The sequence below is a fragment of the Bos mutus genome, chromosome 18, assembly GCF_027580195.1.
Source record: "Bos mutus isolate GX-2022 chromosome 18, NWIPB_WYAK_1.1, whole genome shotgun sequence".
Taxonomy (NCBI): domain Eukaryota; kingdom Metazoa; phylum Chordata; class Mammalia; order Artiodactyla; family Bovidae; genus Bos; species Bos mutus.
The window spans coordinates 38,662,627-38,689,545 of NC_091634.1; the positions used below are offsets into that span (position 1 = coordinate 38,662,627).

At 47.6% G+C, this 26,919-nt stretch overlaps 1 protein-coding gene across 2 annotated transcripts; it reads right to left on the reverse strand.

Annotated features, from left to right (window-relative positions):
- Positions 1–26,258, reverse strand: LOC102267380 (liver carboxylesterase). Of its 2 annotated transcripts, none has more exons than XM_005890927.2 (14): positions 26,071–26,258; positions 22,766–22,973; positions 19,222–19,366; positions 16,239–16,372; positions 14,972–15,125; positions 13,166–13,270; positions 10,004–10,108; positions 7,413–7,451; positions 5,265–5,405; positions 3,642–3,722; positions 2,793–2,940; positions 1,961–2,092; positions 638–710; positions 1–359 (listed from the first exon to the last, which is right to left on the reverse strand). In XM_005890927.2, the coding sequence occupies exons 1-14, from the start codon at positions 26,120–26,122 to the stop codon at positions 176–178; spliced, it is 1,701 nt and encodes a 566-aa protein (XP_005890989.2). In that variant the 5' UTR covers positions 26,123–26,258; the 3' UTR covers positions 1–175. The 2 variants fall into 2 exon arrangements, with proteins under 2 accessions (XP_005890989.2, XP_005890990.2); XM_005890928.3 differs by having other exon boundaries at positions 22,766–22,970; positions 26,071–26,257.
- Positions 26,259–26,919: the final 661 nt, after the last annotated feature.

Consider the following 26,919-nt stretch of genomic DNA (forward strand, 5'->3'; position numbering starts at 1 on the left):
TTGGTCTCCAAAAGAAAGTTTATTTCCAAATTGAGGCCACAGAAACAGAAACTCCCCCTCCTTGACCTCTGCCGCTCCCATCGGATAATTCCTCAGCCTCCACAATAAGACGCCTCTTTGGCACATAAACACTTCTAGAGAAACCTCCATCTGGGGACCCAGTCGAGCCTCCCGTTCACAGCTCAACATGTTTTAAGTGTGGTGCCTTCTTTGCCACCTCCCTGGACAGAAGCTCATTCCAGAAAGCTACTTCCTTGTCTTTCAGCTTCTCAGCGGCCCGAGTGTTGACACCAATCTGAAGGTACCCTTCTTTGTGGTCATACGCTGGCCAATGGGGAAGGCCCTCCCCATTAGGGTTCCTGAAACAGAATCAAATAGAAATTCACCAAAGCAAAGGTTTGGTCCCAACAACCCTCTGAGATGATCAGGGACACCATGGCTTCATTTCTGCCAAAGGCTCATATGCCACCAGAGACAAGAGGCTGACCATGTCCTGGGCAGCCAGTCCATCACAGGGAGCTCTCATGTCAGAGGTCACAGGGCCAGGTGTTTGACCATCGCACGTTGGAAGCTCCCCTCACCCAACAGACACGCCCTGTCCCTTCCCAACCCCACTCCATGTCTGCCAGCAGCTCACCCATTCCGAGCAAAGTTGGCCCAGAATTTCATCACCATCTTGCTGAGATTGATCTCCTCTTCTGAGGCACCATCTGTGGGGAGAGGACAAAGCCATTGCTGCTCAAAGTGTGGTTCATGGGCAACAGAAGCACTTAAGAAATTGTTAATAGATTCAGAAATGGAGCCCTTACTCCAGACCTGCTGAGTCTAAACCTGCATTTTAAGAAGATCTTGGGTAATTCAAGTACACTTTAAGCTTGACAGTTACCAACTGAGGCTGGGCTCAGTGAAGGGCTGGAGTCGATCCATAAGCTGACTACCTTGTCTTCTGTGCCCACCCAACTGCCCTTCCCCCTTCAGTGTTTTAGGGACACACCCCAGGGCTGCTGCTAGACTAACCCCACCTCCCAGGATGCTTTGGGTCTTTCCTCAGTTTCCTTCACCTACATATGTTTTCAGAATCTGAAAAATAACCAAGCTGCAAGATCCCCAAATAGTCATCCATCAGAAAGTGTCCAGAGGCACAGCCCTGGGGTGTGTCACACACAAGCTGTCTGTTAACTGTTGATGGTGGAGACATTGAAGACATTTGTGAGAGTTATTCTTTAAAATATTATAATGTTAAATATATTTAATTAAAAAAGATACGAGCTTTAGATGGATGGTTGGATATATAGACACACACACATTAGTCCTGGTTCAAGGTTAACAGCAATTATAACCTTACTCTCTCACTCGTACTCTGAGACGCTCTTGTGAGGGTGGTGTGAATAGTGGCCTTCTAGCCCTGAGCAGAGGAGAAGGCGATGGCAACCCACTCCAGTGCTCTCGCCTGGAAAATCCCATGGATGGAGGAGCCTGGTAGGCTGCAGTCCATGGGGTCTCGAAGAGTCAGACACGACTGAGCGACTTCACTTTCACTTTTCCTTTCATGCATTGGAGAAGGAAATGGCAACCCACTCCAGTGTTCTTGCCTGGAGAATCCCAGGGACGGGGGAGCCTGGTGGGCTGCCGTCTCTGGGGTCGCACAGAGTCGGACACGACTGAAGCGACTTAGCAGCAGCAGCAGCAGCCCTGAGCAGGGCCCTGAGGGTGACACACTCCCGTCTTGCTGATGCCCAGGTCTGGATTCTAGAGTGACCATGGGTGAGGGCAGAAGAATATGCATTCTACACCATGTACGCTAGAACAACAACAACAAATGGTTGGGCCCTTTGTCCCTGTTACGGTGACTTCAGGAAACGAACAACTGCGGAGAAGGAGGAACTTGCGCAAGTTACCAAATCAAATATCGGACCAGGAGCTCCTAACTCCAAGTTCATAGTCACCAAAAGGCCATCACCTTTTAAAAATGGAGCCCCGAAGACAGAGAAGAGCTCATCCCCATGGTCCCCTATCACCGTCTTGGGTTTCAGCTCTGATGAGAAGCTTGGGCGATACTGAAACTCATACATGTAGGTGGGGGCTCCCGCATCTGGAAAACATGGATTCATACATGGTTCATTTCAGCAGACACACAACTGGATGGTATCAAGGGCTCCAGGGGGCCGTGAGCAATCAGGAAACGGGGGGCACGCCTGGTCCTGCGTGAACAACAAGAGCATTAATAACAGCTGCCCACTGTGAGAACCAACCGTGTGCCAACCTTGTGTGTTCCTGCAGCAGGTGCCTGGTTATGAGCACAGTAGAGAATAAGGAGCTTGGGAAAATCCTATGAGTTGCTTAAGGGTACATTGGTGGTGGAGGTGGAACTACCTTTGAACCAGTATTTATTCAGTGACCGAGTAAATGAATGAATGAATAAACGAATGTTGAAACTCTGGGGAAACTGATTAAAAATAACTATCATTGTAGAGGCATCGGGTCAACTCATATAAACCTCTTTGCCCTGATGCATTCTCACACCAGAACATCTAGATACACACAGTTTATGTCCACAGAAATACCACTACATTTCATTGATAGCAGGCTGCTTTTCATTCCTGTGGAGAATACCTGCAGCACAACAGGTGCTTTCAGTTCCGCCTATTTTTGAGCATTTCAGGCCAAATGCAGTTAGTATCGGATGTACAAGTCTCAACAGTTTCCACGTGTGTGTTTGGGCTGAGGGCCGGGCAGGAACCAGTGAAGGTGGAATGGCGGTGACCCTCTCCTGCCTAATGTCCAGGACTCACCTCTGTAGCGACGGGCCACATTCACAGATGGGACGCCAAATAGCACGTCTGCTATCAAGTCCAGGAACAGGTCTTTCTTTTTGACAGGGTCGTCTGTCCCTCCTAAATACTTGTCAGTGGCCACTGGACTCAGTTCCTCAGGAATGCTCTGAAATAGATCAAGTGAAAGTGACCACTGTTAAAATTAAATACAAGGTAGAGACCAGACTTATGAATTATCTGTGCAGACAAAACATTTAAGCCATGGGAGCAAAACTAACTCTCGCTTATTTCATGCACCTAAGCAAAACCTAATTTAGGTTATTTTTCTGTAAAGCCCTCTGACAATCACAAAATAAACTTAAGTCATCTCCCTAAAATGGTATGAGATAATCACTTTTCACCATTCCCTTGACACCTGAAAAACTCTATTGTAATAAGCAACCACTGGAAAGGTGGACAACTTCCTCATTTTCACTTTAGAAGCCATATGCTGTAACTTCATGTCCTCAAACCTATCAGCCTTTGAAGTTGGAAGCTCCCAGAGAGAAAAGTGGTGTTTATGTACAATAAATTCTTCTTAAATATTATTCATTCACTTGGTGGTTTTAATTTTGCTACTTCTCAATTTCTGACCTCACCACCCCTGGTGAGTGACACAGCATCTCTTGTTTGGTTAATGGTGAGCCTTTTAAGCCCACTTGAAACTTCCCCCACCCCTCAACTTGAGTAACAATAAGAAAAGTAGAAAAAGTGGATCAGAATCCCCCAGCCCCAGTCTTCATTCTGCCATTAATTTCTCTGCAACTGGGGACACGCTTCTGGCCCTCTCTGGGGCTCAACCGGTTCCTGTGATTCCTAGAGTCTCACAAGGAGAGAGTAGGACTGCCACAGGAGTGATGTGGCCGTCTTCTGGTCCAGCTTGTCTTCAGGCAGAGGGTAGCTCATGAACTGTTAAAACAAAGGTTAAACAACTGTGAATCATTAAGCAATGGCAGGAAAAACCCAAGAGACCAAACCAACGCAGACTTAAGGTCACTTTGCCATGTCTTGATGGGCATGGGTCTTTGATGAGTTGGGCAAAACCAATGAATCAAACAGACTTTTATATCTAGAGATTAAGGAGTGCAAGGAGGATAAAGTAATTGTTAAGGGAAGGTGCCCCAGTCTTTGTGTGTGTGTACAAATAATTAGGCTAGAGTTCCCACAATAATCATCAAGACAGAAAGGAAAGTTTTCAGCCAGCCTACTGTTGAAGTGGAAGGCCCTGGGGCAGATGACACAGACCTCCACAAATACCCTGCTGTGTCAGATAACTGAGAAAGCTCCAAATCCTGCCATTATGACTTGGGTCCTTTGGTAAAATCTCTGAAATCATGCTGAAGAACCACAGAACTCTGCACATAACGACTCCATCAAAACTCTGTCCTAAGACTTGACCAAACTCCAGGACAGCTGCAGGAAGCTTAAGGCCATGTCCCCAGGATGACCACAGGCCCCCTTAAAGAGCTCTGGGCTGCCAGGAGATTTTACTGTTTGTTCCAGCCCAAACCTGGTGATAGGCAGGTAGGTCCACGAACCCCTTCTAAATCTTTTCTTTGCCCCTTTAGATGTAAGTCTTCCACCCAAAACTGTTTCCTCAAGGATCTGAGAGCCATCTCTATGAAAAACAAACATTCAGGGATAATTCTTGCTCTCTCCTCCAGTCCCTGTGAGATGATAAAGGCCTAAGTTCAGTGGGGTCTTGCTTCTACTTACACCATTGCCTCCTGTCATAAAGGCAGGAGTTGTTTCTTCTCCACATAAATGCCAGCTAACAAATCCAGGGAGCCCAGTCACACAGACAATCCACCCTGCCTCACCCATGCCTTAAAGAGGCTCCGGGCTTTCATTTCAGGGGTTGGGTTCAGTTCACGATGGGTCATTTCCCTCTAGCAGGGGTGTAACTGAATCAAATCTGTTACCACTTCACCTAGTGTCTGGCTTTGTTTATCTCTGTCAGAAGGGAAAGCCCTTCCTAACTTTTATAAGTCAATTTTAACTCAGGAGGAAGCAGGCTCCTCTGACTCTTTCCAGTGAGATGAGTGAGAGCATGGGTGAGGCGGGGGTAATTTACGGAGAAAGCATGAAAGCAGCAAGCCTGAGGCGAGAGGCTGCAGGTTCCAAGCCCCACTCTCCTTAACTCCCGAGCCCCTGGTCCTTTCCAGGTTTTTCATCTGCCCAGTGATGATCTCCACCAGTCCTCCTGGAACCGATATTTCAGGATCCATGGATGGGAGGACAATTAGAGAGTGTTTGGGGACGTGGGTCCCCAGGGCTACATCTCCCAGATGACAGTGTGGACCATCAGAGATGGTTTCCATGGAAATGTCAACTTGTATGAAGGGGACAGCTGCCCTGGGGACACAGCCTCTCTCCTAGAGAGAGGTCTGTGACCAGAGATGGGAGGGTGATGGGATGGGAGACAAGTCTACAAGGCCTGCGCTTTCTCACCAGTGGAATAATCCAGCCAAACTCTTGCTTGTTGATTCCCACCATGTAGGGAACACTGTTGAAATTCTTTTCAGCCAGCATCTCTTCGGGCATCTTTGGCAGCAGCATTCCGTCAACCACGGTGGGCAGGAAAGGATGGCTCTAGGGAAGAGAGCGAGGGAGTGTCTGTGCTTCCTCTTCCAAGTCACACCCTCATCCTCCTCTCCACCTGCTGGAACTCGAGGCCAGTATCACACACCTGGGTGCCCGTGGGTGGTGGCCACACACCTGGGTCCTAACAGAGGGGGCTAAGTCTGCAGATCCGAGAGGGCTGAACTCTGACCAGGGGACAGCAGTGGTCATGTGATGGGGACAGATCTCCACTCAAATTGGTATGAAAATATATCATATAATGTGTATTTAATTTGAAGTGTACATAGTAATATATCTATGTGCATTCCTCCATCTACAGTCCTTGCAAGCATCTCTTTACAGAACCACCCTCAGCAGAAAGTCCCTTTACTTTGGTCACTTTAGCAAAGCTATATGATAACCAACTTTTAAACCAGTTGCTTTAAACCGCCATGCTCTATTCATCTCCAGCCCAAGCACACTTATCAGATCTTTTAATCACACAATACCTTGCTTAACTTTTTGGTTCTTCCCATAGATCAAAGAAGTAGAAATGAAGAATAAGTAGTTAACAGATGACCAGGTCTTCTCCCTAGCTTCCCCTTTAGTAATCTCCAAAATAAACTGTGTGAACAAGATGATATCTAGAAGATCACGAGGAATCAACAACCTGCATATGAGCCTGCGGACAGAGGGGAATGGCTACCACTCTGACCTCCTATCTCAGTGGCGAACTGAGATTACTTCTCTGTTGCTCTTTAAAAAGTTTCATGACCAGGGATTTGCCTGGTGGTCCAATGGTTAGGAATCAACCTTGCAATGCAGGGGTCTCGGGTTTGATCCTTGGTTGGGGAACTAAGATGTCACATGCCTACAGATAGCTAAGCCCACGCACTACAATTACTGAGCCCACGTACCACAACTAGAGAGAAGCCTGCATGCTGCAACAACAGCAAAAAGATTCATGGCCAAACGGAAACTTGGGAGGTGGTTTTGGGGGGATGCTGACTTCGCCATCTCCCCAGATTCCTGCATTCTGATTAAAGTCACCTTTCTTTTTTACGATTTGTGAATATGTATTTGATCTCATAACCAGTAAGGAGCAAGACCCCTGATTGGTTCAGTAACATTCTCATTATTTGTAGCACTTAAGTTCTGTAAAGTTACCACGACTCTGATTTAGGGACTGCTCTGTCACTTCAACAGGGGAAATATGGGGCCAGGTTCCTGAGCCTCTGGTCACATTTTCTCAACCTTGTGTTGCGTATGTTCTTGTTTAAAGACACCTTATGTAATATACATTTCTTACAGACAATTAGTTATGTGTAATATTTATTGATAATAAAACACCAACCAACAAGGCCTCAATGTTTTCTCGGCCTGGGGAGATTGCTGTTGGAGTTTCCTGCATGACTGGGAGAGGGGTGGTGTCCTGAGGACTGAGACTCATGGCTCCTTTCCCCACATGCCTGCAAATAGAGTGACTTGCACAGCCAGTCAACCCTGCAGCCCCCAGGAGATGATCTGGGCTCCTCGTGAAGGCTCCTGAAGAGCCCCTTACCCAGTCATCTCCACTCCCCACATGGAGGTTTCTCGTTCACCTTCTCCCAACAGGGCATTTTTAGGAACGTAAACAAGACCAGGGGCTGGCTGGGGACAGGGACACAGAGTTCAAAACTGGGGGCATTGGACTAGGAGTCCGGGAAACTGGTTCCAGTCCTATGTCTGGTCTTCCTGGCTGTGTGACCCAGGCAGGTCACAGCCCCTCTCTGGGCCTCAGCAATATAAACACAAGGAGATACCATGATTCTACAGAGAAGAATTATTTCATTCTTTCCTTTTCACTAACTGGAGCTTAAAGGTGTCAAGTGGAGAAGGAAATGGCAACCCATTCCGGTATTGTTACCTGGGAAATCCCATGAATGGTGGAGCCTGATGGGCTACAGTCCATGGGTCGCAAAGGATGGGACTTGACTTAGCAACGGAGCAAAGGTGTCAAGACTTAAAATGTGTATTCAAGAAACCAAAGGTCCTTACCTCTGTGGGGTCTTTGTGTAAATCAAGAGCGAAAAATTTCTGTGAAGACAAAGACAGTGGTTGTGGTGAGGAGGCTTCCTGGGAGGAAAGCTGACCTATGTGAGCTGTGCTCAAAGATACCAACTTCTCCCTCCTGGTGCCACCCTGGCTGGGCTGAAGGGAAGCAGGCAGGACACCCTCCCCTGGGCACCAACACAGGGAGCAGGTGTGGGATGGGGGAGGGGAGCTCTGCAGAGGACTTTTGGTGCCTGCCCTTCCTTCCACCCATTTCCCCTTCTGTTCTTCCAGGCAACAACACCCCGATTTTCCTTTGGGGAACTCCCTCTTTCCCACTCTCACTCCATCATTGCAGACATCTGTATGTGACCTCCGGTGCACCAAATCCCTGAATACAGGGACTACTTCAGCAGTGGACATGTGCCCATGTCAGTTCAATAGAGTTTATCCAAATTTTTGCTGCAATTGTTGGGAAATAGGGTTTCTAAGCAGATAGTATGTAAGAGTAGAGTACTGTTGCTGTCTTTAACCTCCCCAGGGGACAAATCAGTCTGAGAGTGAAACCAACACAGAAAGTTAAAAGCTGAGGGATAGCGATAGATTCTTAATAATAGCATATGTGCATCTGGATCCAGCCATGCCTGAAGCCATCCACTCTTGGATTTGGCAGTGAGTTACCTGAAGATTCTGTCACAACATATTCCTTTCTCTTTTCAAGACACTTTGAGATGAATTTTCTTATCTTACTTTAGAAAATCCTGACTCCTACAAGCTCAATGAAATTCAGCCCACCCCACACTTCTCTTTGTTGTGAGCTTACCAAGACTGTGCTAGCTTTGTTGTGACACTGGAGCTAACAGGCCTGACCAGTATGCAGGAAATCCTATTAAGGATCCCTCCATTATGTGCTGTAGGCCCACAATCCAGGTGTGCAGGTGTGTGTGTGTGTGTGTGTGTGTACTGGAGAGAGAGGATAATCCTGGAAACACTTCCACATGATCTCAGAAGATCTCAGAAGAATAACATGGACTCTTAGGTTCTCTGGGTTTCCCCAAAGTCAGCCACTCTCCCCTTATAAGCTGAATCTCTTGTGCCACATGAATTGATGAAAGAAATTTACCTCTGAAAGAAATGTACACAACCAGAAAACAGTTGTGTTTTTATCTTTGAGCACAGTGGTCACCTTATTTGAGCCTGAGAAACAGGGATCCAAGGCTACATTGGACTTTACCCATGGAAATAGAGCAGAATCCAGTGCTGGAGTCTAGCCCCGGGGAGTCCAGGAGTAGCCTCAGGATTCCAGGGTCCAGACAGAGAGTCCAGGTGCTCAGGCGACTCCAATGGTTCCCATTGGTTCTAAATGTGCTGTTCTCTGGGTATCTGTCATGCTGTTAACTTCCTGTGATGACCCACCACCATAGCCATCCATCAGTCCTGAAATGTCACCTTCTCTGTGAAGTAGCCCTGCTTGTTATAATGAATGCTTCCCCTCTCTGTACTCCCACCACACCCAATCCACTCAAGTCAATGTGTGTATTTCTCTTTGAATAGTTCCTTGTGAATAGGGACTATATCCAATTATGTCTGCATCACCTGCCCTGTTATCTCCCTGCATACACTTAGCAGAGATGCATGGATGGATGAAATTAGTCAATCCAAGGAGTATGGGTGAATTGGGGGGATAAGTGAATAGATGAATGATAGCCAGCCGACTAGGTGATGGATTCATCATTGATTTTAGAGAGATGGGTGATGAAATACATACATGTGGATGATTGGTAACAGATGAATGAATGCTATAGATGAATTGATAGTATTTAAGGTTGATGAAAAGACACTGATAAATTGGATTCATTGGTGGATGGACAGATAAAATGATGAATGAATGGATGGAAGGTTGGATGGATGAGTGGGTAGATACAGTTATATTAGAGTCACAATTGAGGCAGACACACAGAAAATCTAAAAAACTGGACCACCACTGGGTTATAATTGAGGTGGTTTCTAAATTAACCAAAACAAATTGTGACAATATTTCTGAAAATCTTTGTTCGAAATAGTCCCATCCCCCAAATTCAGGGTGGTAATTATCTCTGAGAATATGTAATGCTTAATTTCCTAAAAACATATCAGAAACTGAAGCCCCCATACCTCGAGCACGTGCTCTACAACAAGACAAGGCACGGCAATGAGAAGCCTGGGCACCACCAGCTGGAAAGTAGCCCCCACTCACCAAGACTAGAGAAAGCCCGCACAGAGCCAAGGAGGCCCGGCACGGCCATAAGTAAATAAACTTTTAAAAAACATTAGAAAACAATATTGGAAAAAGTAAGTGTTGATAGATATGAGGAGTCATTACACAGTTGTTTATTACATTATTTTTTTGTCTTTGCTAACATCTGAGATAGTCTGTAATAAGGAAGGAAGGAAAGAAAGTTCCCATTCAGATCTAGAGGCTGACACTCCTCCTGGGAGCTGAGAAACTGTCCCAGGTAGTTTTTCCAGGGCAAGAGGACTGAAGGTGAAATAATGAAGCGTGGGGCCATGTTTCTAGGGTAGGGGGCTTGTGTTTCCAAAAGAGTAGATGCACCTACCATTTTCAGTGTTATCTCCAGGAGCTCGTCCTCTGTCTTCTGGCGCAGGCAGTGAACAAGGACAGCTGAGGTGGTGGTTTTACAGCCAGCAATGACAGCCATTTGCTGTAGAGATCACAGGTGACAGGAGAGTTCAAGAGCCATCTCTCTTCCTTCCATCAATACTGAGTGTTCTGTCCCAACCTCAATTTCTATAGGCAGCCTGTGATAGCAGAAAATACTCCAGACCAGTAGGTCTTGGGTCCCAGCGATGCCACTTACATTCCTCAGCCTCTGCTGCCTAATCTCTGTTAAAGTGGGCAGAATGATCTCAAAGCTGAACATCTAGAGAGAGGCAGCACGGAAGGGGTGCTTAAGAGCCTGGAATCCAGAATCCCACTTTCTAATTTCAAATCTTGGCTCATCCGATTAATAGCCATGTGGCCTCAGGCCAGTCAGTTGCGAATTGCAGCCAGAGGGGAAAATGCAGAAGAAGATAAGTCAGGCGCCATGATGACGGGGCCCTGGAGAGTGTGCACGGGCTGCCCAGAGCCTGGTCTAGTGTCTGACATACATCAGCGCTCAGTATGTATTTGGTGGGAAAATAAAAAGGCGCAGGAAGAAGTGGAGGAGAGAGGAAGAGCGGGAGCGCGCAGTAAGGAACCTGAGAGTCTTTGTTCTGCCATTCCTGGTCCTGTGGATAAAACCCAGGTCCATCTCTACCACGTCCATTTTCTCGGAATAAACTCCCCCTTCTTAACTTTAGCCTGATTAATGGGCTTCTGTTGTCCATAGCGAAACAATTCTGAAAAAAGTTCCCCCAAATTCTAAATGTTCTTGGACTCTTATCTCCTCCTCTCCTACTTACCACTCACCCCTTTAAGTCTGGCTGCTGCCCCCACCCCTCCACCAAACCAGCTCTCACAGCCGGACCAAATGTTCCACGTCACTGACACTAAGGCATACTCCTCAGCAGGGACTCTGTGCTGCTCATCCTTTCTTTGTCTTTGTAACAGTCTCCAAATAAAGACAAAGCCCTCACCGGGTCCTACATAGCATGGCCCTGCCAATGGCCCCATCCTCAGCTCTCTCCAGGTCCTATCTGCACTTTCTGCCCTGGCCACATCAGCCTTCCTCACTCTCTCTCTTAAGATACCTGCTCCTGCCCAGGACATTTGCACAGACTGTTCCCTCTTCCTGGATATTCTTATCAAATAACTTACTACTAATCCTTCTCAACTCAACTCGTGATCATTTTATTTTTCAAGAAAACTTTTCAAGATAACCTCCCCCTAAAACCTGGACTCAGTTCAGTTCAGTTCAGTCTCTCAGTCGTGTCTGACTCTTTGCTACCCCATGAACCGCAGCCCGCCAGGCCTCCCTGTCCATCACCAACTCCTGGAGTTCACTCAGACTCATGTCCATCGAGTCAGTGATGCCATCCAGCCATCTCATCCTCTGTCATCCCCTTCTCCTCCTGCCCCCAATCCCTCCCAGCATCAGAGTCTTTTCCAATGAGTCAACTCTTCACATGAGGTGGCCAAAGTACTGGATTTTCAGCTTTAGCATCATTCCTTCCAAAGAAATTCCAGGGCTGATCTCCTTCAGAATGGACTGGTTGGATCTTCTTGCAGTCCAAGGGACTCTCAAAAGTCTCCAACACCACAGTTCAAAAGCATCAATTCTTCGGCGCTCAGCTTTCCTCACAGTCCAACTCTCACATCCATACATGACCACTGGAAAAACCATAGCCTTGACTAGACAGACCTTTGTTGGCAAAGTAATGTCTCTGCTTTTGAATATGCTATCTAGGTTGGTCATAACTTTTCTTCCAAGGCGTAAGTGTCTTTTAATTTCATGGCTGCAGTCACCATCTGCAGTGATTTTGGAGCCCAAAAAAATAAAGTCTGACACTGTTTCCACTGTTTCCCCATCTATTTCCCATGAAGTGATGGGACCGGATGCCATGATCTTAGTTTTCTGAAAGTTGAGCTTTAAGCCAACTTTTTCACTCTCCACTTTCACTTTCATCAAGAGGCTTTTGAGTTCCTCTTCACTTTCTGCCATAAGGGTGGTGTCATCCGCATATCTGAGGTTATTGATATTTCTCCCGGCGATCTTGATTCCAGCTTGTGCTTCTTCCAGCCCAGCGTTTCTCATGATGTGTTCTGCATATAAGTTAAATAAGCATGGTGACAATATACAGCCTTGATGTACTCCTTTTCCTATTTGGAACCAGTCTGTTGTTCCATGTCCAGTTCTAACTGTTGCTTCCTGACCTGCATACAGATTTCTCAAGAGGCAGATCAGGTGGTCTGGTATTCCCATCTCTTTCGGGATTTTCCACAGTTTATTGTGATCCACACAATAAAGTCAAAGGCTTTGGCATAGTCAATAAAGCAGAAATAGATGATTTTCTGGAACTCTCTTGCTTTTTTGATGATCCAGCAGATATTGGCAATTTGATCTCTGGTTCCTCTGCCTTTTCTAAAACCAGCTTGAACATCTGGAAGTTCACGGTTCACGTATTGCTGAAGCCTGGCTTGGAGAATTTTGAGCGTTACAAACTGGACTACGTGTTGCTTTTGGATTCTGTTGACATCAGGTACCTCTATTGCTCCAATCACAGCTGACATTTTCTAAGTTGTGCAATTATATAATTATTAACTGCCTCCTAAATTATAATAGAAGCTTCATGAGGTTGCTAGATGTCAGATTATGTCTAATAATGAGTGAATGAATCCTCCAAGCGACTACCCCAGTCACAAACCCCCAGGAAGAATCCACTCCAGAGTCACATGGAGCCAATGAGTTCAGCAGACTCAGACCCCGAGAGAGGCAACACAGGTGACAGGCCCCTGCCCACTCTGCAGCCCCTCACCCCACCTGGCACACTTTGGGAAACAGGTTCTGTGGAAAGTGCACGGGGCTGGCAGTCCAGAGTCACGAGCCCGAGTCCAGCTCTGCCCTCCTCACTCTCTTGGCCAGTGCTTCAGCTCTCTTCCCGGTTTGTGCAGTGGCATAAGGGGGAGGTGCGGAGAGGTGTGTCCTTCTCCTACATGTTCAGCCACCCTCACCTCTGTGATTCTTCGAGGATGTCAGCCAGGCCCCATTCTAAGAACAGCCCTTGACAACTCCAGGAGGGCAGCGCGTGGTGTGCGGGCAGGCCAGTGTGAGACCTACCTCAGCTGCAGCCTTCGAGTCCCTCTTGACCAGGGTGGAAATGAGGGCCACGCCGCTCTCAGAGATGGCCCGGTGGAAGAGATTCCTGGCCAGGGGGGATAACACCTGCAGGACCGTGTTGAGAAGGGAGTTTATGCTCATGGGGAGGGTGGTCTTCAACAGCTATACCCATCCACAACCCTCACCTGGACTGTGGAGACCATGGGCCCAGCATCTGTGAGAAAACCTCAGCTGGAGGGAGGCAGGAGCAGAGGGACAGAACAGGCGGTGTGTGGCGCCCACTGACTATAACAATCAGCAGTACCTGAGGGCAGCTCAGCAACTCCTAGCAACACTTTAGCGGCACAGTTCTTATAGCAACTATACCCCAGTAGGAATTAATTAAAAAAATAAAAGTAAATAAAAAATCTTAAACCTGGCTGGGGAAATATAGAATAAATAAATAAAGTAAAGGCACAGTTCTGATTTCCTGTTTCCATTACTCAGAATTTATCCTAAGGAAAATGAGCATGGAGGTACACAACAACTTTTAATAATGCAAACGTTGTTTATAATAGTAAACACTGGGAATAACCCAAGGTTTCAATATTGTGAGATTGGGCAACTAAGCTGTCTTTCATTCTTTCCATGGAACTACTTGACTATACACACAAAAATATGAAAGGGTGTGTAATTGTTAGATAAACATTTATGTTGTTTTATAATGCTAAGGAAAATTTTTATTTAAGAAATTCCACCTAGATTAATACATAATAGAATCATAGGAAAAAATTAGAAAAATACAGATCAAAATGTTCACGGTGAGTCTCCACAGACAATGGGATTGCGAGTGAATTTTTTTCTTCTTTGAGGTTTTCTGTACTTTTATTTCTCCACTTTATGAAAAATAAAAACATTTTCCTCTTAGTGTTCAGTTGTGAAACCAACATAGATTTTTAAAAATCAGTAATACGGAATTCCTTGGTGGTTCAGTGGTTAAGACTCCAAGCTCCTAATGCAGGGGGCTCGGTTCGGGAACCGAGTTGGGGAACCAGTTGATCCCCGGTTGGGGAACTAAAATCCCACAGGCCAAGCGACCGAAAAAAAGAAAAAACGGTAATAGCACTAACTCTCTGCTAAAATGTGAGATAGTTGGAGTGTTTCCCACAGCTCCCAGCAACTTCTAATCTGGCTTTCCAGCTTTGCTTCCTTTGGTGTCTCCCTCATTCCCATTCCCCACACCACACTCCCAGGTCCTGTCTGTGTCCCCTTGTCGCCTGTCCCATCCCCCATCCCTCCTCTTCTTCTCCTTCTCCCCAGCCCAGCTCCATCCCTCAGCCCCAGAGACTGCTGCCCTCCCTCCTGGGCATGGACAAGCCCCCAGAGCCCTCAGAGGGGACCCCCAACCTGTTCCTAGTGCTCGTGTCTCCCTGAACTGTAGGCCTGGCTTCAAGTCAGACAAGGACACCCAGACCAACCTCAAGTTGGCTCCTCTGATTAATCATTTACACCCACCCCTAATCTCAAGAGAAGTGAGGCGAGTCCTAACGTTAAAATGATTAAGAAGGAGAGGATGAGCTCAACCGACACAGGACAGCAAGAGAGTGTCTGTCACAGCTGTGGCTGCAGCTATGGCCCTGGAGGCTGAGCTGAGCCCTGAGCTTCCTGGAGGCCAAGGGGAGTCTGGCCATTAACTCTCCACCATCTGATGCTGCACAGAGTCAGGTCAGCCTTGAATCCAGGTCTTGGAAGTAAAGGTCCCAGGACTAGATGGGATGATCTGCAAGGGGTCCTATCAGCAGCCACATCAGGGCTAGGAAGACTTACAAGAATGGAGACACTTTCCGCTCCTGCTGACTCTCCAAAGATGGTCACAGAGCCTGGATTCCCTCCAAAGTTGGCAATGTTCTCCTGGACCCAGTGCAGCGCGGCCACCTGGTCCAAGTGGCCCCAGTTCCCCCGGCTGTGCTCGTCCCCTGTGCTGTGAGTAAGAGAACAGGGTGGGGTTGGGAGCAGAGATGTCCCGGCAGGGCCCTGAGGACCAGAGATGGGGCTGGGGGTCCAGGGGAGCCTTCTGGAAAGGACTGGGCTTCCACAGCCCTGACACAGGGTCTTCACTTTCCTGCTGTCCTGCTCTGCTACAGGGCTCTACAGAGCCATCCTTCATCTACTGATTGAGCATTTGCTATGGTCGGGGTGAAACTCTGACTCACGTGGTAGAGGAGAGGCCGGGGGGAGAGGAAGTGGGGCGAGTACGTGCAGTTACACTGTCCCTGGGAGCAGACTCGGGCCATGGGGGAAGAAATGAGGGGTCTCCGTGAAGGGGACACATCCTGGGACACGACTCCCCTCGGACAACCCTTCCCCAGCCCACAGGTCTTTCCAGGGAGGTGACCACCCCTCCCCCGGCCCAGCCCCCAGCATCTCAGGGTAGGAGGTCCTGGCGCCAGTGCATTTGGGAAAAGCTCAGTAACTGCCTGCTGGAAACCTGGTTCCTGTCCCCACAGAATCCACACAGGAGACTCAAGCCTTCACTCACACGTGTGCCAAATTCCAGAAGGAAATGGGGTGCGTGGCCCAACGCTCCTCCCAGTAGATGTACCCCTGGAGTCAGATGCTCCTTACCAACTCCCAGTTCCAGGCAGCCGTTTCTTCACCTACAAGACTTCATGGAGCTCCCACATGAGTCTACCCCTTCTTTACTTCCCAGGAGGAAAGATGTGTGAGCCTCTAAGTGCTGTGCTACATGGTAACTGTCATCTTTAAGAGACTGCAACATGCCAGGCAGCACAGTGAAAACAAGAACAGCAGTTCAGATGAGATGACAACTGGGTTGGGCTTGTAGGAATAATAGGAGTGTGTCAGGGAGATTAGGTGTTTTATGTGTAAGAGCTCAGAAGTAGGTGCACCAGGGTGGCTGGGGAATGAGAAGGTAGGTGGAGCCCAATTAGGAGGGGACTCAGATGTCTTAGTAGGGAGCCTAGCAAGGAGCCCCTTGAGGGCTTGCATGACCAGAGGGCTTGCATGACCAGAGTGGGGTCCTAGCACCCCCACGCTGGGGGCATTGTGCCACCAGGAGAGTCCAGGGTCTTACCTGAAGAATCCCCAGATGCCCAGGCGGTACTGAATGGTCACCACCACCACGTTTTCATGGGCAGAGAGGACCAGCCCATCATATGTTGATGCCCCGCCCACCATGAGACCTCCTCCGTGGATCCACACCATCACCTGGACGGGGAGGATGCAACCACAGGGTTACAGGAAGCAGAGCTGGGGAAGACCTCAGAGGCAGGTTTGGTCACCTACCCGTTCTCCAGCAGTGGCCCAGGCCACCACCCTACTCAGGGCACCCCGGCTGCCCCTGCCTGTCTCCCCTGCCCCAGTGCCACCTGCACTCAGCACTCTTCATGCTGAGAACATCATCATGGGAACAGCCAAGGCTCGAGCATCATCCCCTCCCCAGCACTCCCACCACCCTCACTCCTGGGCCCCTCACCCAGCTCAGCACACTCAGCATGCAGAAGCCCTTGGTTAGAAATTTGTTTCAGCTTCATCTTAGTTACCTTTTGTGTGGCGAATTCAACTTCTCAAGTGAATGAATGATCATGTTAAGAAGCACATGCCGTGGGTGGCACCTCTTCTTAATATGACTTCCTGCTACCTCCTCCGCTCCCCAAATCTCACCCATCCTCCAAAGCCCAGCCTAAAACTACCTCCTCTGAGAAGTCTTTAACCATTTGATGAATATGGTCTGAAAACCTACTAGGTGCCAGGAGCACCTGAGCAAGAACTGAGGATGAGAGTGAATATGTATTCACATATTATGATAATTCATAACACACAGCCCTCAACTTAAGGAGTTCACATAGCAAGAAAGTGAGAATGACTAAAATAATAGAAACACTTGGTTAATAAAAAAATCAAAGAACTCATATATAAATTATGTAACAAGTATTATTCAAGCATTTAAAATAAACCATCCATGAGAAAGGAATTACTACTGTCCCTTTTCATAGACAAGAAAACTGAGGCACTTAACCACCCCGAGGTCACGCAGCTAATGGGTGGTGGAGGCAGGACTGGAACCCAGGCAGTCTGGCTGCAGAGTCCACATGTTGAGCCACCCAGCACACAGCAGCCAGTGGCCATGCCGCAGTAGGTTGGCTGCTGGACAGGAGGAATTCCTTCCCTTCAACTCTAACTTCAGGAAGACTAGCCTCGTGTGCTGTGCCAGACACTGCCACAAATCTTCATATTGGTCACTGAACACTTGTGTGTGATTATCCCCAATTTGAGGAAACAGTAAAAGGTGGAACAAGGATTTACACCCAGACCCTGTGGTTCCAGAGTCAGTGTCCACAGCTGAGGTTCTCCAGCCTCAGGTTCCCGGAGCCCCTGCTCCTCCAACACTTTTTTTCCCTGACTACCTCTGGGTGGAGGGACTGAGTTTGCAGTCATCTCTGAGACCAGGCTGAGCCAGGGGCTGGTCAGCAGTGAGGCCAGTCCAGTTCTGTGCAGATCCTCGAAGATAGGGGCTGTGTGGTCATGGTTTTATGTTTTTCCTTTCTCCCAACCCTTAATTCTAGCTCTGTCTATGGGAACACTGAGTACATAATAGGGAAAAGAAATGAATGCATAAATGAATGAGTGAAAAACTGTCCCCACCTCTCTGAGCTTCTAATCACAAGTTCACAGACACCCTCCTCCACATCTGGGCACCATGCCAGGGGTGTTCCTGGGTGATGGCTGGATGTGCCCACCCATCTCTACCCCACTGACCCCTCCTTTTCCAGCAGACCTGCCCCGAAGACCTCCAGCCGGAGCCTAGAAGTCGGCTCTGTTAGGTAGGTAGAATAGGGAAAAGGAGTCCAAAACGGCGGTGGCTAAAAGACAAGGAAGGGAAAAGCCCGCAAAAATAGAACAAAAGAAGGTCCGAGGACCGAGGACCGGAGTGAGGACCTCAGGTAAAACAAACAACACTCCTGGCTGGCCCAATTTACAGAGGACAGGCCCAGGAAAAATAACATATAAAAAGAGGAGCCAAAGATAGCTCTCTCTCTCTCCCCCGCGCGCTGGGGTGCTCTTCTCCTCGTGTCTTTGGATCGATGTGCCCTCACGCCTCAAAGATGGATTTTCCTGCTATCTTCTAAATAAAATACACCTGTAACACTGAGCTGTAACACTGATTTGTCTAAGAGCTACAACATGGTCCATTCGAGACCTGAGAGCTGTAACACAGTCTATCCAAGACCTGAGAGCTGTGACACGCCGAAGGGGCTTTAATGTCCATCACTCCAAATCTTTGTTGTGACAAGACAAAGAACCGAGGAACATACACCTGCGTGACAGCTCTGTCTCTGGGTTCCATGTATTCTGGAAATGCTGACTCACTGGGTCATCAGCTTCACCCAAAACAATTAGGAACTGAAATTAACTACAAGAAAATCTTGATAGCTGGCAAAGGCAAAGGAAAATACATCTTTGTTGCTCCAGGCTCTGCCCCCCAAGCTGTGACACCAAGTCACAGGAAGCTGTCAGAGAGGGTCTCTGTGTGCTGAGGAAAGGCCACACACAGGCTCCGTGCTAGCGCGTGTCAGAGCGCTCCTGGCTGTTCCAGGAGCCCCGTGCTCCAGTCCTGCCAACCCTACTCTGTGACTGCACCTTCCCCTCACTGGACCTCAGTTTGTCTGTCTGTAAAGGAAGGGTTGGCTTGTTGGCTTATCTCCGAGATTGCTTCCAGCTCTAACTTTATGGAAATGACGTTTTACCCTCTCTGGGTATCAGATTCCTAATCTAGCAATTAAGAGTCATCCTTCTTGTCCATCTATTAGCATGAGAGACATCAGAAAAATTAAATGTGCATTACAGATGTGCAGCAATCTCCCCCAGGGGCCCTACTCTGGCCGAGGGGAAACAGAGGAGTGGGCAACCTGTGCTCCCTGATGTCAGGTTTGGCTGTGGTGCACAAGAAAGCCCTGCGGCCCCAGAAGACCCTTGGCCCAAGACGCCCCCACCCAACACTGCCTTCATCCCCTTCCAGTCTACACCAGCCTTGCCCAGTGGTTCCCACCGCTCACCGGCAGCCTGCTTCTCTTCGTCAAGTCAGCAGGGGTGTATATATTTAGGTAAAGACAGTCTTCGGAAAACGTGAGACTAATGTTCTCCTTTCTGTTGGTAAAGAGATCCGAGAGCAACTGTGCCCCCACTGGGTCTTGGGAGCACCTGTGAGGGGCAAGGAGAGAGAAGAATTCTTGAGGTTCAATCAGAGCTGACCAAGGAGATGTCTTCTGTGGTCCTCAAAGGCCTTGGGCTGGCAGCTTCAGGCCAGTAAATAGAGTTGTTCTTACCATACCTGGGGCATGCGATGGGGATCCATAGGCTCACCAAGGTCTCCCAGGACCATGTACAGTCAGACCTGACCCTCTTCCCTTCTTAGGCCTCTGGAATGCCCTGGGTCAAGGAAGGAGGCCGCCCTATGTGCTGATGGGCATGAGAAAGGAACATTCCTGCATCCCTGGGTCCACACCAGCGCTGTATGACGCCGCTGTAGAGTGCCGCTGTATTCTGCCCACACGGAAACATGTTCTAGGCCACAGGAGACTTCCAGAAACCAGGAGAAATCAATCAAATGGCAGATATTTAGGGCCTACAACAGAGCAGGGTCAAATATTTGTGGGGCAGCATTGCTGCTGCTGCTAAGTCGCTTCAGTCATGCCCGACTCTGTGCGGCCCCATAGACGGCAGCCCACCAGGCTCCCCCGTCCCTGGGATTCTCCAGGCAAGAACACTGGAGTGGGTTGCCGTTTCCTTCTCCAATGCAGGAAAGTGAAAAGTGAAAGTGAAGTCGCTCAGTCGTGTCCGACTCTTAGCGACCCCATGGACTGCAGCCTACCAGGCTCCTCCATCCATGGGATTTTCCAGGCAAGAGTACTGGAGTGGGGTGCCATCGCCTTCTCTGGGGCAGCATTAGGGGAACTATATTTAGTCCTGCCTCAGCCTGATTTTCTGGGTTTCCTTGGGTGAATGCCTTGCCTGCTCTGGGTCCCAATCTGTCTGATGTAAGTGAGGGGAGTGATTTCTATAAGGGTCTAGCAACATGGACATGCTAATATTTGTCAGCAACTCATCACAGGCAAGAGCTATTGGTTGTCCCAATAGGAGACTTTAAAGATGCTACAGATATTATAATTTTTAATGTTTATTGAGTCCTCTCAACTTGCCAACTGTTGTTTTAAATCCTTCTTATATATTAACTCATTTAAATTCCCATTGGCCCCATGATACGGGTACTATTATTATCCTCATTTTACAGTTGAGAAACCGAAGCACAGAGAAGTTAGAGAACCTGCCCAAGGTCACACAGCCAGAAAGAGTCACACTATGTCGTGCTTATGTTTTCAAGGATATCATAAGCCACATTTACGGATCTCAATGCCCCCACCAAAACAGGCATGACTGCCCTCAGTATTTCGATGAGGTAACTGAGGCACTGATGTGCTTGGATGACACAGCTGTCAAGTCACAGAGTCACAACCTCAAAGATAACCTCTTGATTTCCATCCTGTGGGAACTTTCCCCAGATCACTTAGGCAAGGGACATAATATTCATAAAAGAAGATTAAGAGTTAAAAAGGAAAAATACTCAATGTCACTAGTATTCAAACAAACACAGAATAAAAAGAATAATTTTTTATATAATGGTGATGGTAACAATTATTAACATTATTCTGCCTATTCAGTAGATAAATAAATTTTAATAACTCCAAGCATTGACAAAAATTCAGTTAATGGAGGTTTTCATATATTAATTAAAACAGTGCAGTTGGAATATTTCTGAAGGGAAATTTTTAAAATACTCTTACTCTAAAATGTTATATCTTGGAACTTATCCAAAAATGAATATGCATGAAAATTTAGCTATAGGGTGTTCATCAGAGTGCTATTTATAGTATAAAAAATATCAACAACAATGAAGAACCCCAAATAAGAGATGGAGTAAAGAAATTATGATTCAATAGTCAATATAAAATGGTGATTAAACGTCAGGTTGTGATATTTAATGACACAGAATGGTGTTCATGATACACTTTCATGAACTTCGTCTACTGCTTTCATCTATATTATCTGTACCATGTAATACGATACTGTGATATAAGAAAAATGAGCATTTGTAAGAAGTATGTATTTGATCTTTGGCCAGTTTCTGCTGAAGAGCTCTTGACACCCTTGTGTTCATACTTTCCTGAGCAGTGTATACTGTTGGATTAATGAAGTGACTTTTGGACCACACCTAAAAGCGGGAACTGGTTGCCAGAGGAATAATCTCATTATTATAAGCAAGGGAACCTTCTCTCACAGCCCCCTGAACTCTGGAAAGAGAAGATGGGCTGGAGGGGAATCAATCACCAGTGACCAATGACATCAATCCATTGGCCATGTAATGGCTTTCCAGGGGGCTTCAAGGCAAACAAGCTGTCTGCCAATGCAGGAGACACAGGAGATTACCTGGAAGAGGAAATGGCAGCCCACTCCAGTGTTCTTGCCTGGAAAATTCCATGGAGAGAGGAGCCTGGTGGGCTATAGTCCAAGGGGTTACAAAGAGTCGGACACAACTGAGCAATGAACACTCACGCCCATGTAATGAAACCTCCGTAAAAAGTCAAAAGGACGGGTTCAGAAAGCATCCTGGTTGGTGAACCAGAACTTGTTTTTATTTTTCACACTGCATGGCATGTGGAATCTTACTTCCCTGATTAGGGACTGAACCCTTTGCAGTGGAAGGGCGGATTCTTAACCTCTGGACAACCAGGGAGGTGGCCACCGTGCTGGGTCCTCTGTCAGGGACCTCACCTTACGGATCTCTTCATTTGGCTTGTGGTTTGTATCCTTCAATATCCTTCATAATGAAATGGTAATCTAGTGGGGAAACTAGTTTGTTGAGTTCTGTGAGCTGCTCTGGTAAATTAATAGAACATAGGAAGGGGGTCACGGGAACCTCTGAATTATAGCCAGTTGGTCAGATGCAGTTGACAACTTGGATTTGGCATTTGAAGTAGAGGGAGGTTTTGTGGGACTGAGCCCTTCACAGATGGAATCTGATGCTATCTCTGGCAAGACAGTGTCAGAAATTAGTTGAACTGTTGGACACACATATGGTCTGCAAGAATTGCTTTTTGGTGTGGGAAACACACACACACATTAGAACTGGGTACAGGAAATTATGATTCCACTTTAAAGGAGAAATTATGGAACAGATAAAAGACTAGAAAAATAGAATCTAAAATATGAACAGGAGCTCTTGCTAGGTTGTGGAATTGTGTATGATTTTCATTGTCTTAATTTTACTTACCATCCTCACTTTTCAAAAAATTAATTATTTATTTGGCTGCATGTTTCTTGCCTATGACACGTGAGGTCTTTTAGTCACAGAGTGTGAACTCCTAGTTGAACAAAGGGCTCTAGAATGCTGTGAGAGTTCTGGAATGTTGGTAAGGACCTACAAGAGCTTGAGGATTTCACAGCAAAGTATGAGCCACTCAGTGGATTGCCTTGGCTCCTTTCTGCATCCCTTTGAGACTAACATCCCCACTGAAAGATGCCAAAACCACACCCCTGACCTACATGGGAGGGTAAGAGGTGGTATTCTTCACAAAGGTCCATGGTTCTGCAGGCTGCGGCGGAGCAAACCTCAAGGATCCAAGAGGAGGCTTGGCAAAAGGGACTCCCAGGAAGACGGCCACAGGCTGTGCAAATCCTTTTAAGCTGACATGTTTCCCCAGGACTCTGCCCTGAGCGGTGTCCACAATAGGCGGTGAGGGTGCCAGCCCTGCTGGACATTGAGAGGAAATGAGGACATGTCAGTGGTGACAGTGAACTGGATTCTGGGTGGATTTTATTACTTTTCCCACTTTTGATACTTTGCCATGTGACCTTGAATGTCCTCTCAACTCTCTAAGCCTCAGCTTCTTATGTAGGAGAGGGTGAAGCTGTCTTTCCTAACTCACAGGGTCATCAGAGGGAGGGTGACTCGGGGTCACATTCTATCTGTCCCATTCCCATGGAGCAGGCGGTTTTTTCTCACTGAGCTTAAATGCGTCTCCTGCAGTTGCCACGTCAGGCCCGGTCCTTGCTGCTCGGGGGCATCCTGCACCTTCATGAGGCAGGTGGTCTTAGTGTGACCCCTGTTCATGCTCGTCCCTCAAGTTCTCTCTTGTCCATCCTCAACAGCTGCAGTTTGTTTAAGCATCCTTACAGGAAATGATTTCCAGCCTCTCACCCTCCCAACTGTTCCCCTTTAGATACAGACGAAAGGCCAACCTCTCAAAGTGTGTGGCCAGACACAGAAGAATAACCCAGATCTGGTCTCACAGACACAGCCTTCAAGAGACATGACATGGACAGATGCCCAACTGGCAAGAGTGAAAAAGCGGGTGATGGGCTGTGAGGTATAGGCAATGATGGTGACAGCAGTGGCTACCATTTGTGTTATAGGTAATGATTGTGTATTGAGCACTTACTATGTACCACGTGGGCACTCTAATCAGAGCAGCCTGGCTAGGGAGACATCAATATGCCCATTTTACAGATGAGGTAACTGAGGAAATGGAGCCAGCTAGTATGGATTTTCTAAAGGTGGAAAAGGTATGACCCTGCCAGGGGATAACTAGCAGTAAGGGGATGCTGCTGCTGCTGCTAAGTCGCTTCAGTCGTGTTTGACTCTGTGCGACCCCATAGACGGCAGCCCACCAGGCTCCGCTGTCCCTGGGATTCTCCAGGCAAGAATACTGGAGTGGGTTGCCATTTCCTTCTCCAATGCATGAAAGTGAAAAGTGAAAGTGAAGTCAGCTCAGTCGTGTCCGACTCCTAGCAACCCCATGGACTGCAGCTCACCAGGCTCTTCCGTCCATGGGATTTTCCAGGCAAGAGTACTGGAGTGGGTTGCCACTGCCTTCTCCAAGTAAGGGGATAATCAGCTTTTAATTAGGGCTTCCCTGGTGGCTCAGATGGTAAAGAATTTGCCTGCAATGCAGGAAAACTGAGTTTGATCCCTAGGTTGGGAAGATCCCCTGGAGAAGGAAATGGCAACCCACTCCTATATTCTTGCCTAGACCGAGGAAGCTGGTGGGCTACAGTCCACAGGGTCACAAAGAGTCAGACATGAGTGAGCGACTAACACATAACTGCTCTTCCCCTCGGTTCCAGGCCTCTCAGAGTGTCACAGAGCCAGAAAGAAGATAAAACCCAGTGCAGCCTGGGCTGTCAGAGCACTGATGGCCAGAGCACTGGCTCTGGACTCAGGAGACAGAGAATTCAGAGCGTGGTTTTCCAGCTGACCTTGGGCATGTACAGTTCCCTCTCTGAGCCTCAGCTTTTCCATCTACAAAATGGTACAGATGCATTCTGAGGTCCCTTGCTGCACCCTTGTATTAACCATGTCCTCTGTGTCCCGTATTCTGATGCTTTGACAGCTGGAGCCTTGCTGATTCTGGGGGAACTGCCCCTCCCAGAGTTAGCCAATCCCTGGAGACAGGAATGAACTTCCCCTTCTAGCCTGCCAGAGCCTGTACCCCAGTCCCCTTCTTTATCAGGTCCTCCCCATTCGCCACTATCATCCTGCCCCAAACACTCCAGGACAAAGTACCTGAAAACTGTGCATACCCCCTAGCCTGCTGAAATTGTCTGCTTTGCCACTCCCAACCCTATTTATCCTGCCTCTCCTCTTCCTTCCCTATCAGTGTCCAAGATAAACACCCTTACTCCCAATTTCTTTTCTTCCCTCGTGACTTACCCCGGTCTCTCTCCTCCATGAAAATGTGAGTCATAAACCATCTTTCCAAAAGGTACTTGGCTCCTGATCTGTGGGCCTTAGAATACCCTAATAGTCTATTAATACATATCTCTTTTTTTAAGCTTTAAGCTTTTAATTTTGTGTTTGGATATAGCTGATTAACCATGTTGTGATGGTTTCAGGTGAACAGCGAAGGCACTCAGCCATACATACACATGTATCCATTCTCCCCCAAACTCCCCTCCCATCCAGGCTGCCACATAACACTAAGCAGAGTTCCATGTGCTGTGTATAGTAGGCCCTTGTTAGTTAACCATTTTAATATAGCAGTAATACAGTGTCTTTGAAAGCAACTGCTTTATCTCTTTTTTCACTTTCTCTATTTCAGGCACTCTTTAGAATAAACAGCCCATTTCCACCTCACAACAGTCCACGGAGATAGAGTTGTCACCCCCATTTTCAAAATGCAAAACCAAAGCACAGAAAAGGGACATCCCATGTGTAAGAACACACAGCCCCTAAGTGCTGAGCTGGGATGGGAACCCACACCGCTCTGTCTCCCGAACCAGTATTAATATGCTGGTAAGATCCCTTCAGGGCTTCCCAAGTAGCTCAGCGGTAAAGAATACACCTGCCAATAGACACAGGTTCAATCCCTGGATCAGGAAGATCCTCTGGAGTAGGAAATGGCAACCCACTCCAGGATTCTTGCCTGGAAAATTTCATGGATAGATAGCCTGGTAGGCTACAGTCCATGGGGTTGCAAAAGAGTTGGACATGAGTTAGCTATTAAACAACAATAACAGAGATCCGTTGCAGGATTCTGGTAAAGACCCACTCCATATCCATATTAATAATCAAGAGGGAAAGACACGGAGGAGCGTGTCAAAGTCCTCAGCGGGATGTGGGAGGGGAGCTGATTGTCCTCCTCTGGTGTGGCTGTGCTGAGCCGAGTCTAGGGCGTGCTTGGTCCCCTGTGTCTCCTGCCATGGGGCACGGGCTGGGCTAGACCATCCAAGTTCACAGAGCGCGAGCTGCTGCAGAACCCGGCCTGTCACTGCTTTGCCCTGTGCCCATCCTTGTCCCCTACAAGGATTTCCAAAGATGCTCCTGCTATCTGCATTTCAGGAGGACTCACCCCAAGCTGTGAAGGAACCAAGGGAGGTCAGGACCAGAGCTAAGAGCCACATCCTGGAAAGAGAACTGCTCCTGTACACAGGTGTCTGCGCTGCTCACAGGGGCTGTTTCAGTCCCGGGCCCCAGCTCCCGGCCTCAGCTCCCTCCACAAGCTCACTCCCCAGCTGCTCAATAACAAGCAAATCTCTCCTCCCCGCCTAGCGGATGGTTAGAATGTGTGAGCCACGCCCAACAAGAGTTTACCTTCTTTGAAATCAAGAACCCAGACTTAACTCTCCAATTGCAGGTAGCTGCAGATTCTATAAACAACTTGTTTCATAAGTGCTTCTCCTTTCCTGGACTCTAACCTTAGTGCTCTGTGACCTTCCCAGGGCATGCACAAACAGACAAGAGGCTTTCAGACAAGGGGAGTTTTTGATCTGGGGTCCTCAGAAAAACTGGAAAGCTTTCAGAACAACTCCTAGCCCCACAGCTGCCTAGTTAGAGAATTAAGGGCAAATCTTTTCATTTCCTTTGGCTTCAATTTCAGAGTTCCATGCTATTATTTTGGAAGCATCATAAATTTCTTTCAGTCTCTCTTCTGATGTCTGAATTAATTTTACATTATTCCTGCGAAGTGACTCAGCCTCCCATTGTATACCTCCAGGGTCAGGGAACTCATTACCTATCCAGGCAGGGATCTGGGGAGAGAATGTCTTTACAGTAAAGGGACTCCATCTCTCCATTTCTTTGGTTCTAATTATTCATCCATCCATCCATCCATCCATCCTTCCATTTATTATTTCATTTATTCATTCTCCAAACATTTACCAAATACCTGGCACTATGCTAAGTGCTATGGATACAAAGA

Excerpts from the sequence above, each read along its gene's own strand:
- LOC102267380 (XM_005890927.2), bottom strand. The coding sequence starts at position 26,122 with ATGTGGCTCTTAGCTCTGGTCCTGACCTCCCTTGGTTCCTTCACAGCT. Across the intron at positions 10,109-13,165 it reads ACTCGAAGGCTGCAGCTGAG|CAAATGGCTGTCATTGCTGG; the intron begins GTAGGTCTCACA and ends TGATCTCTACAG. Across the intron at positions 2,941-3,641 it reads GGCAGTCCTACTCTCTCCTT|AGCATTCCTGAGGAACTGAG; the intron begins GTGAGACTCTAG and ends GATCTATTTCAG.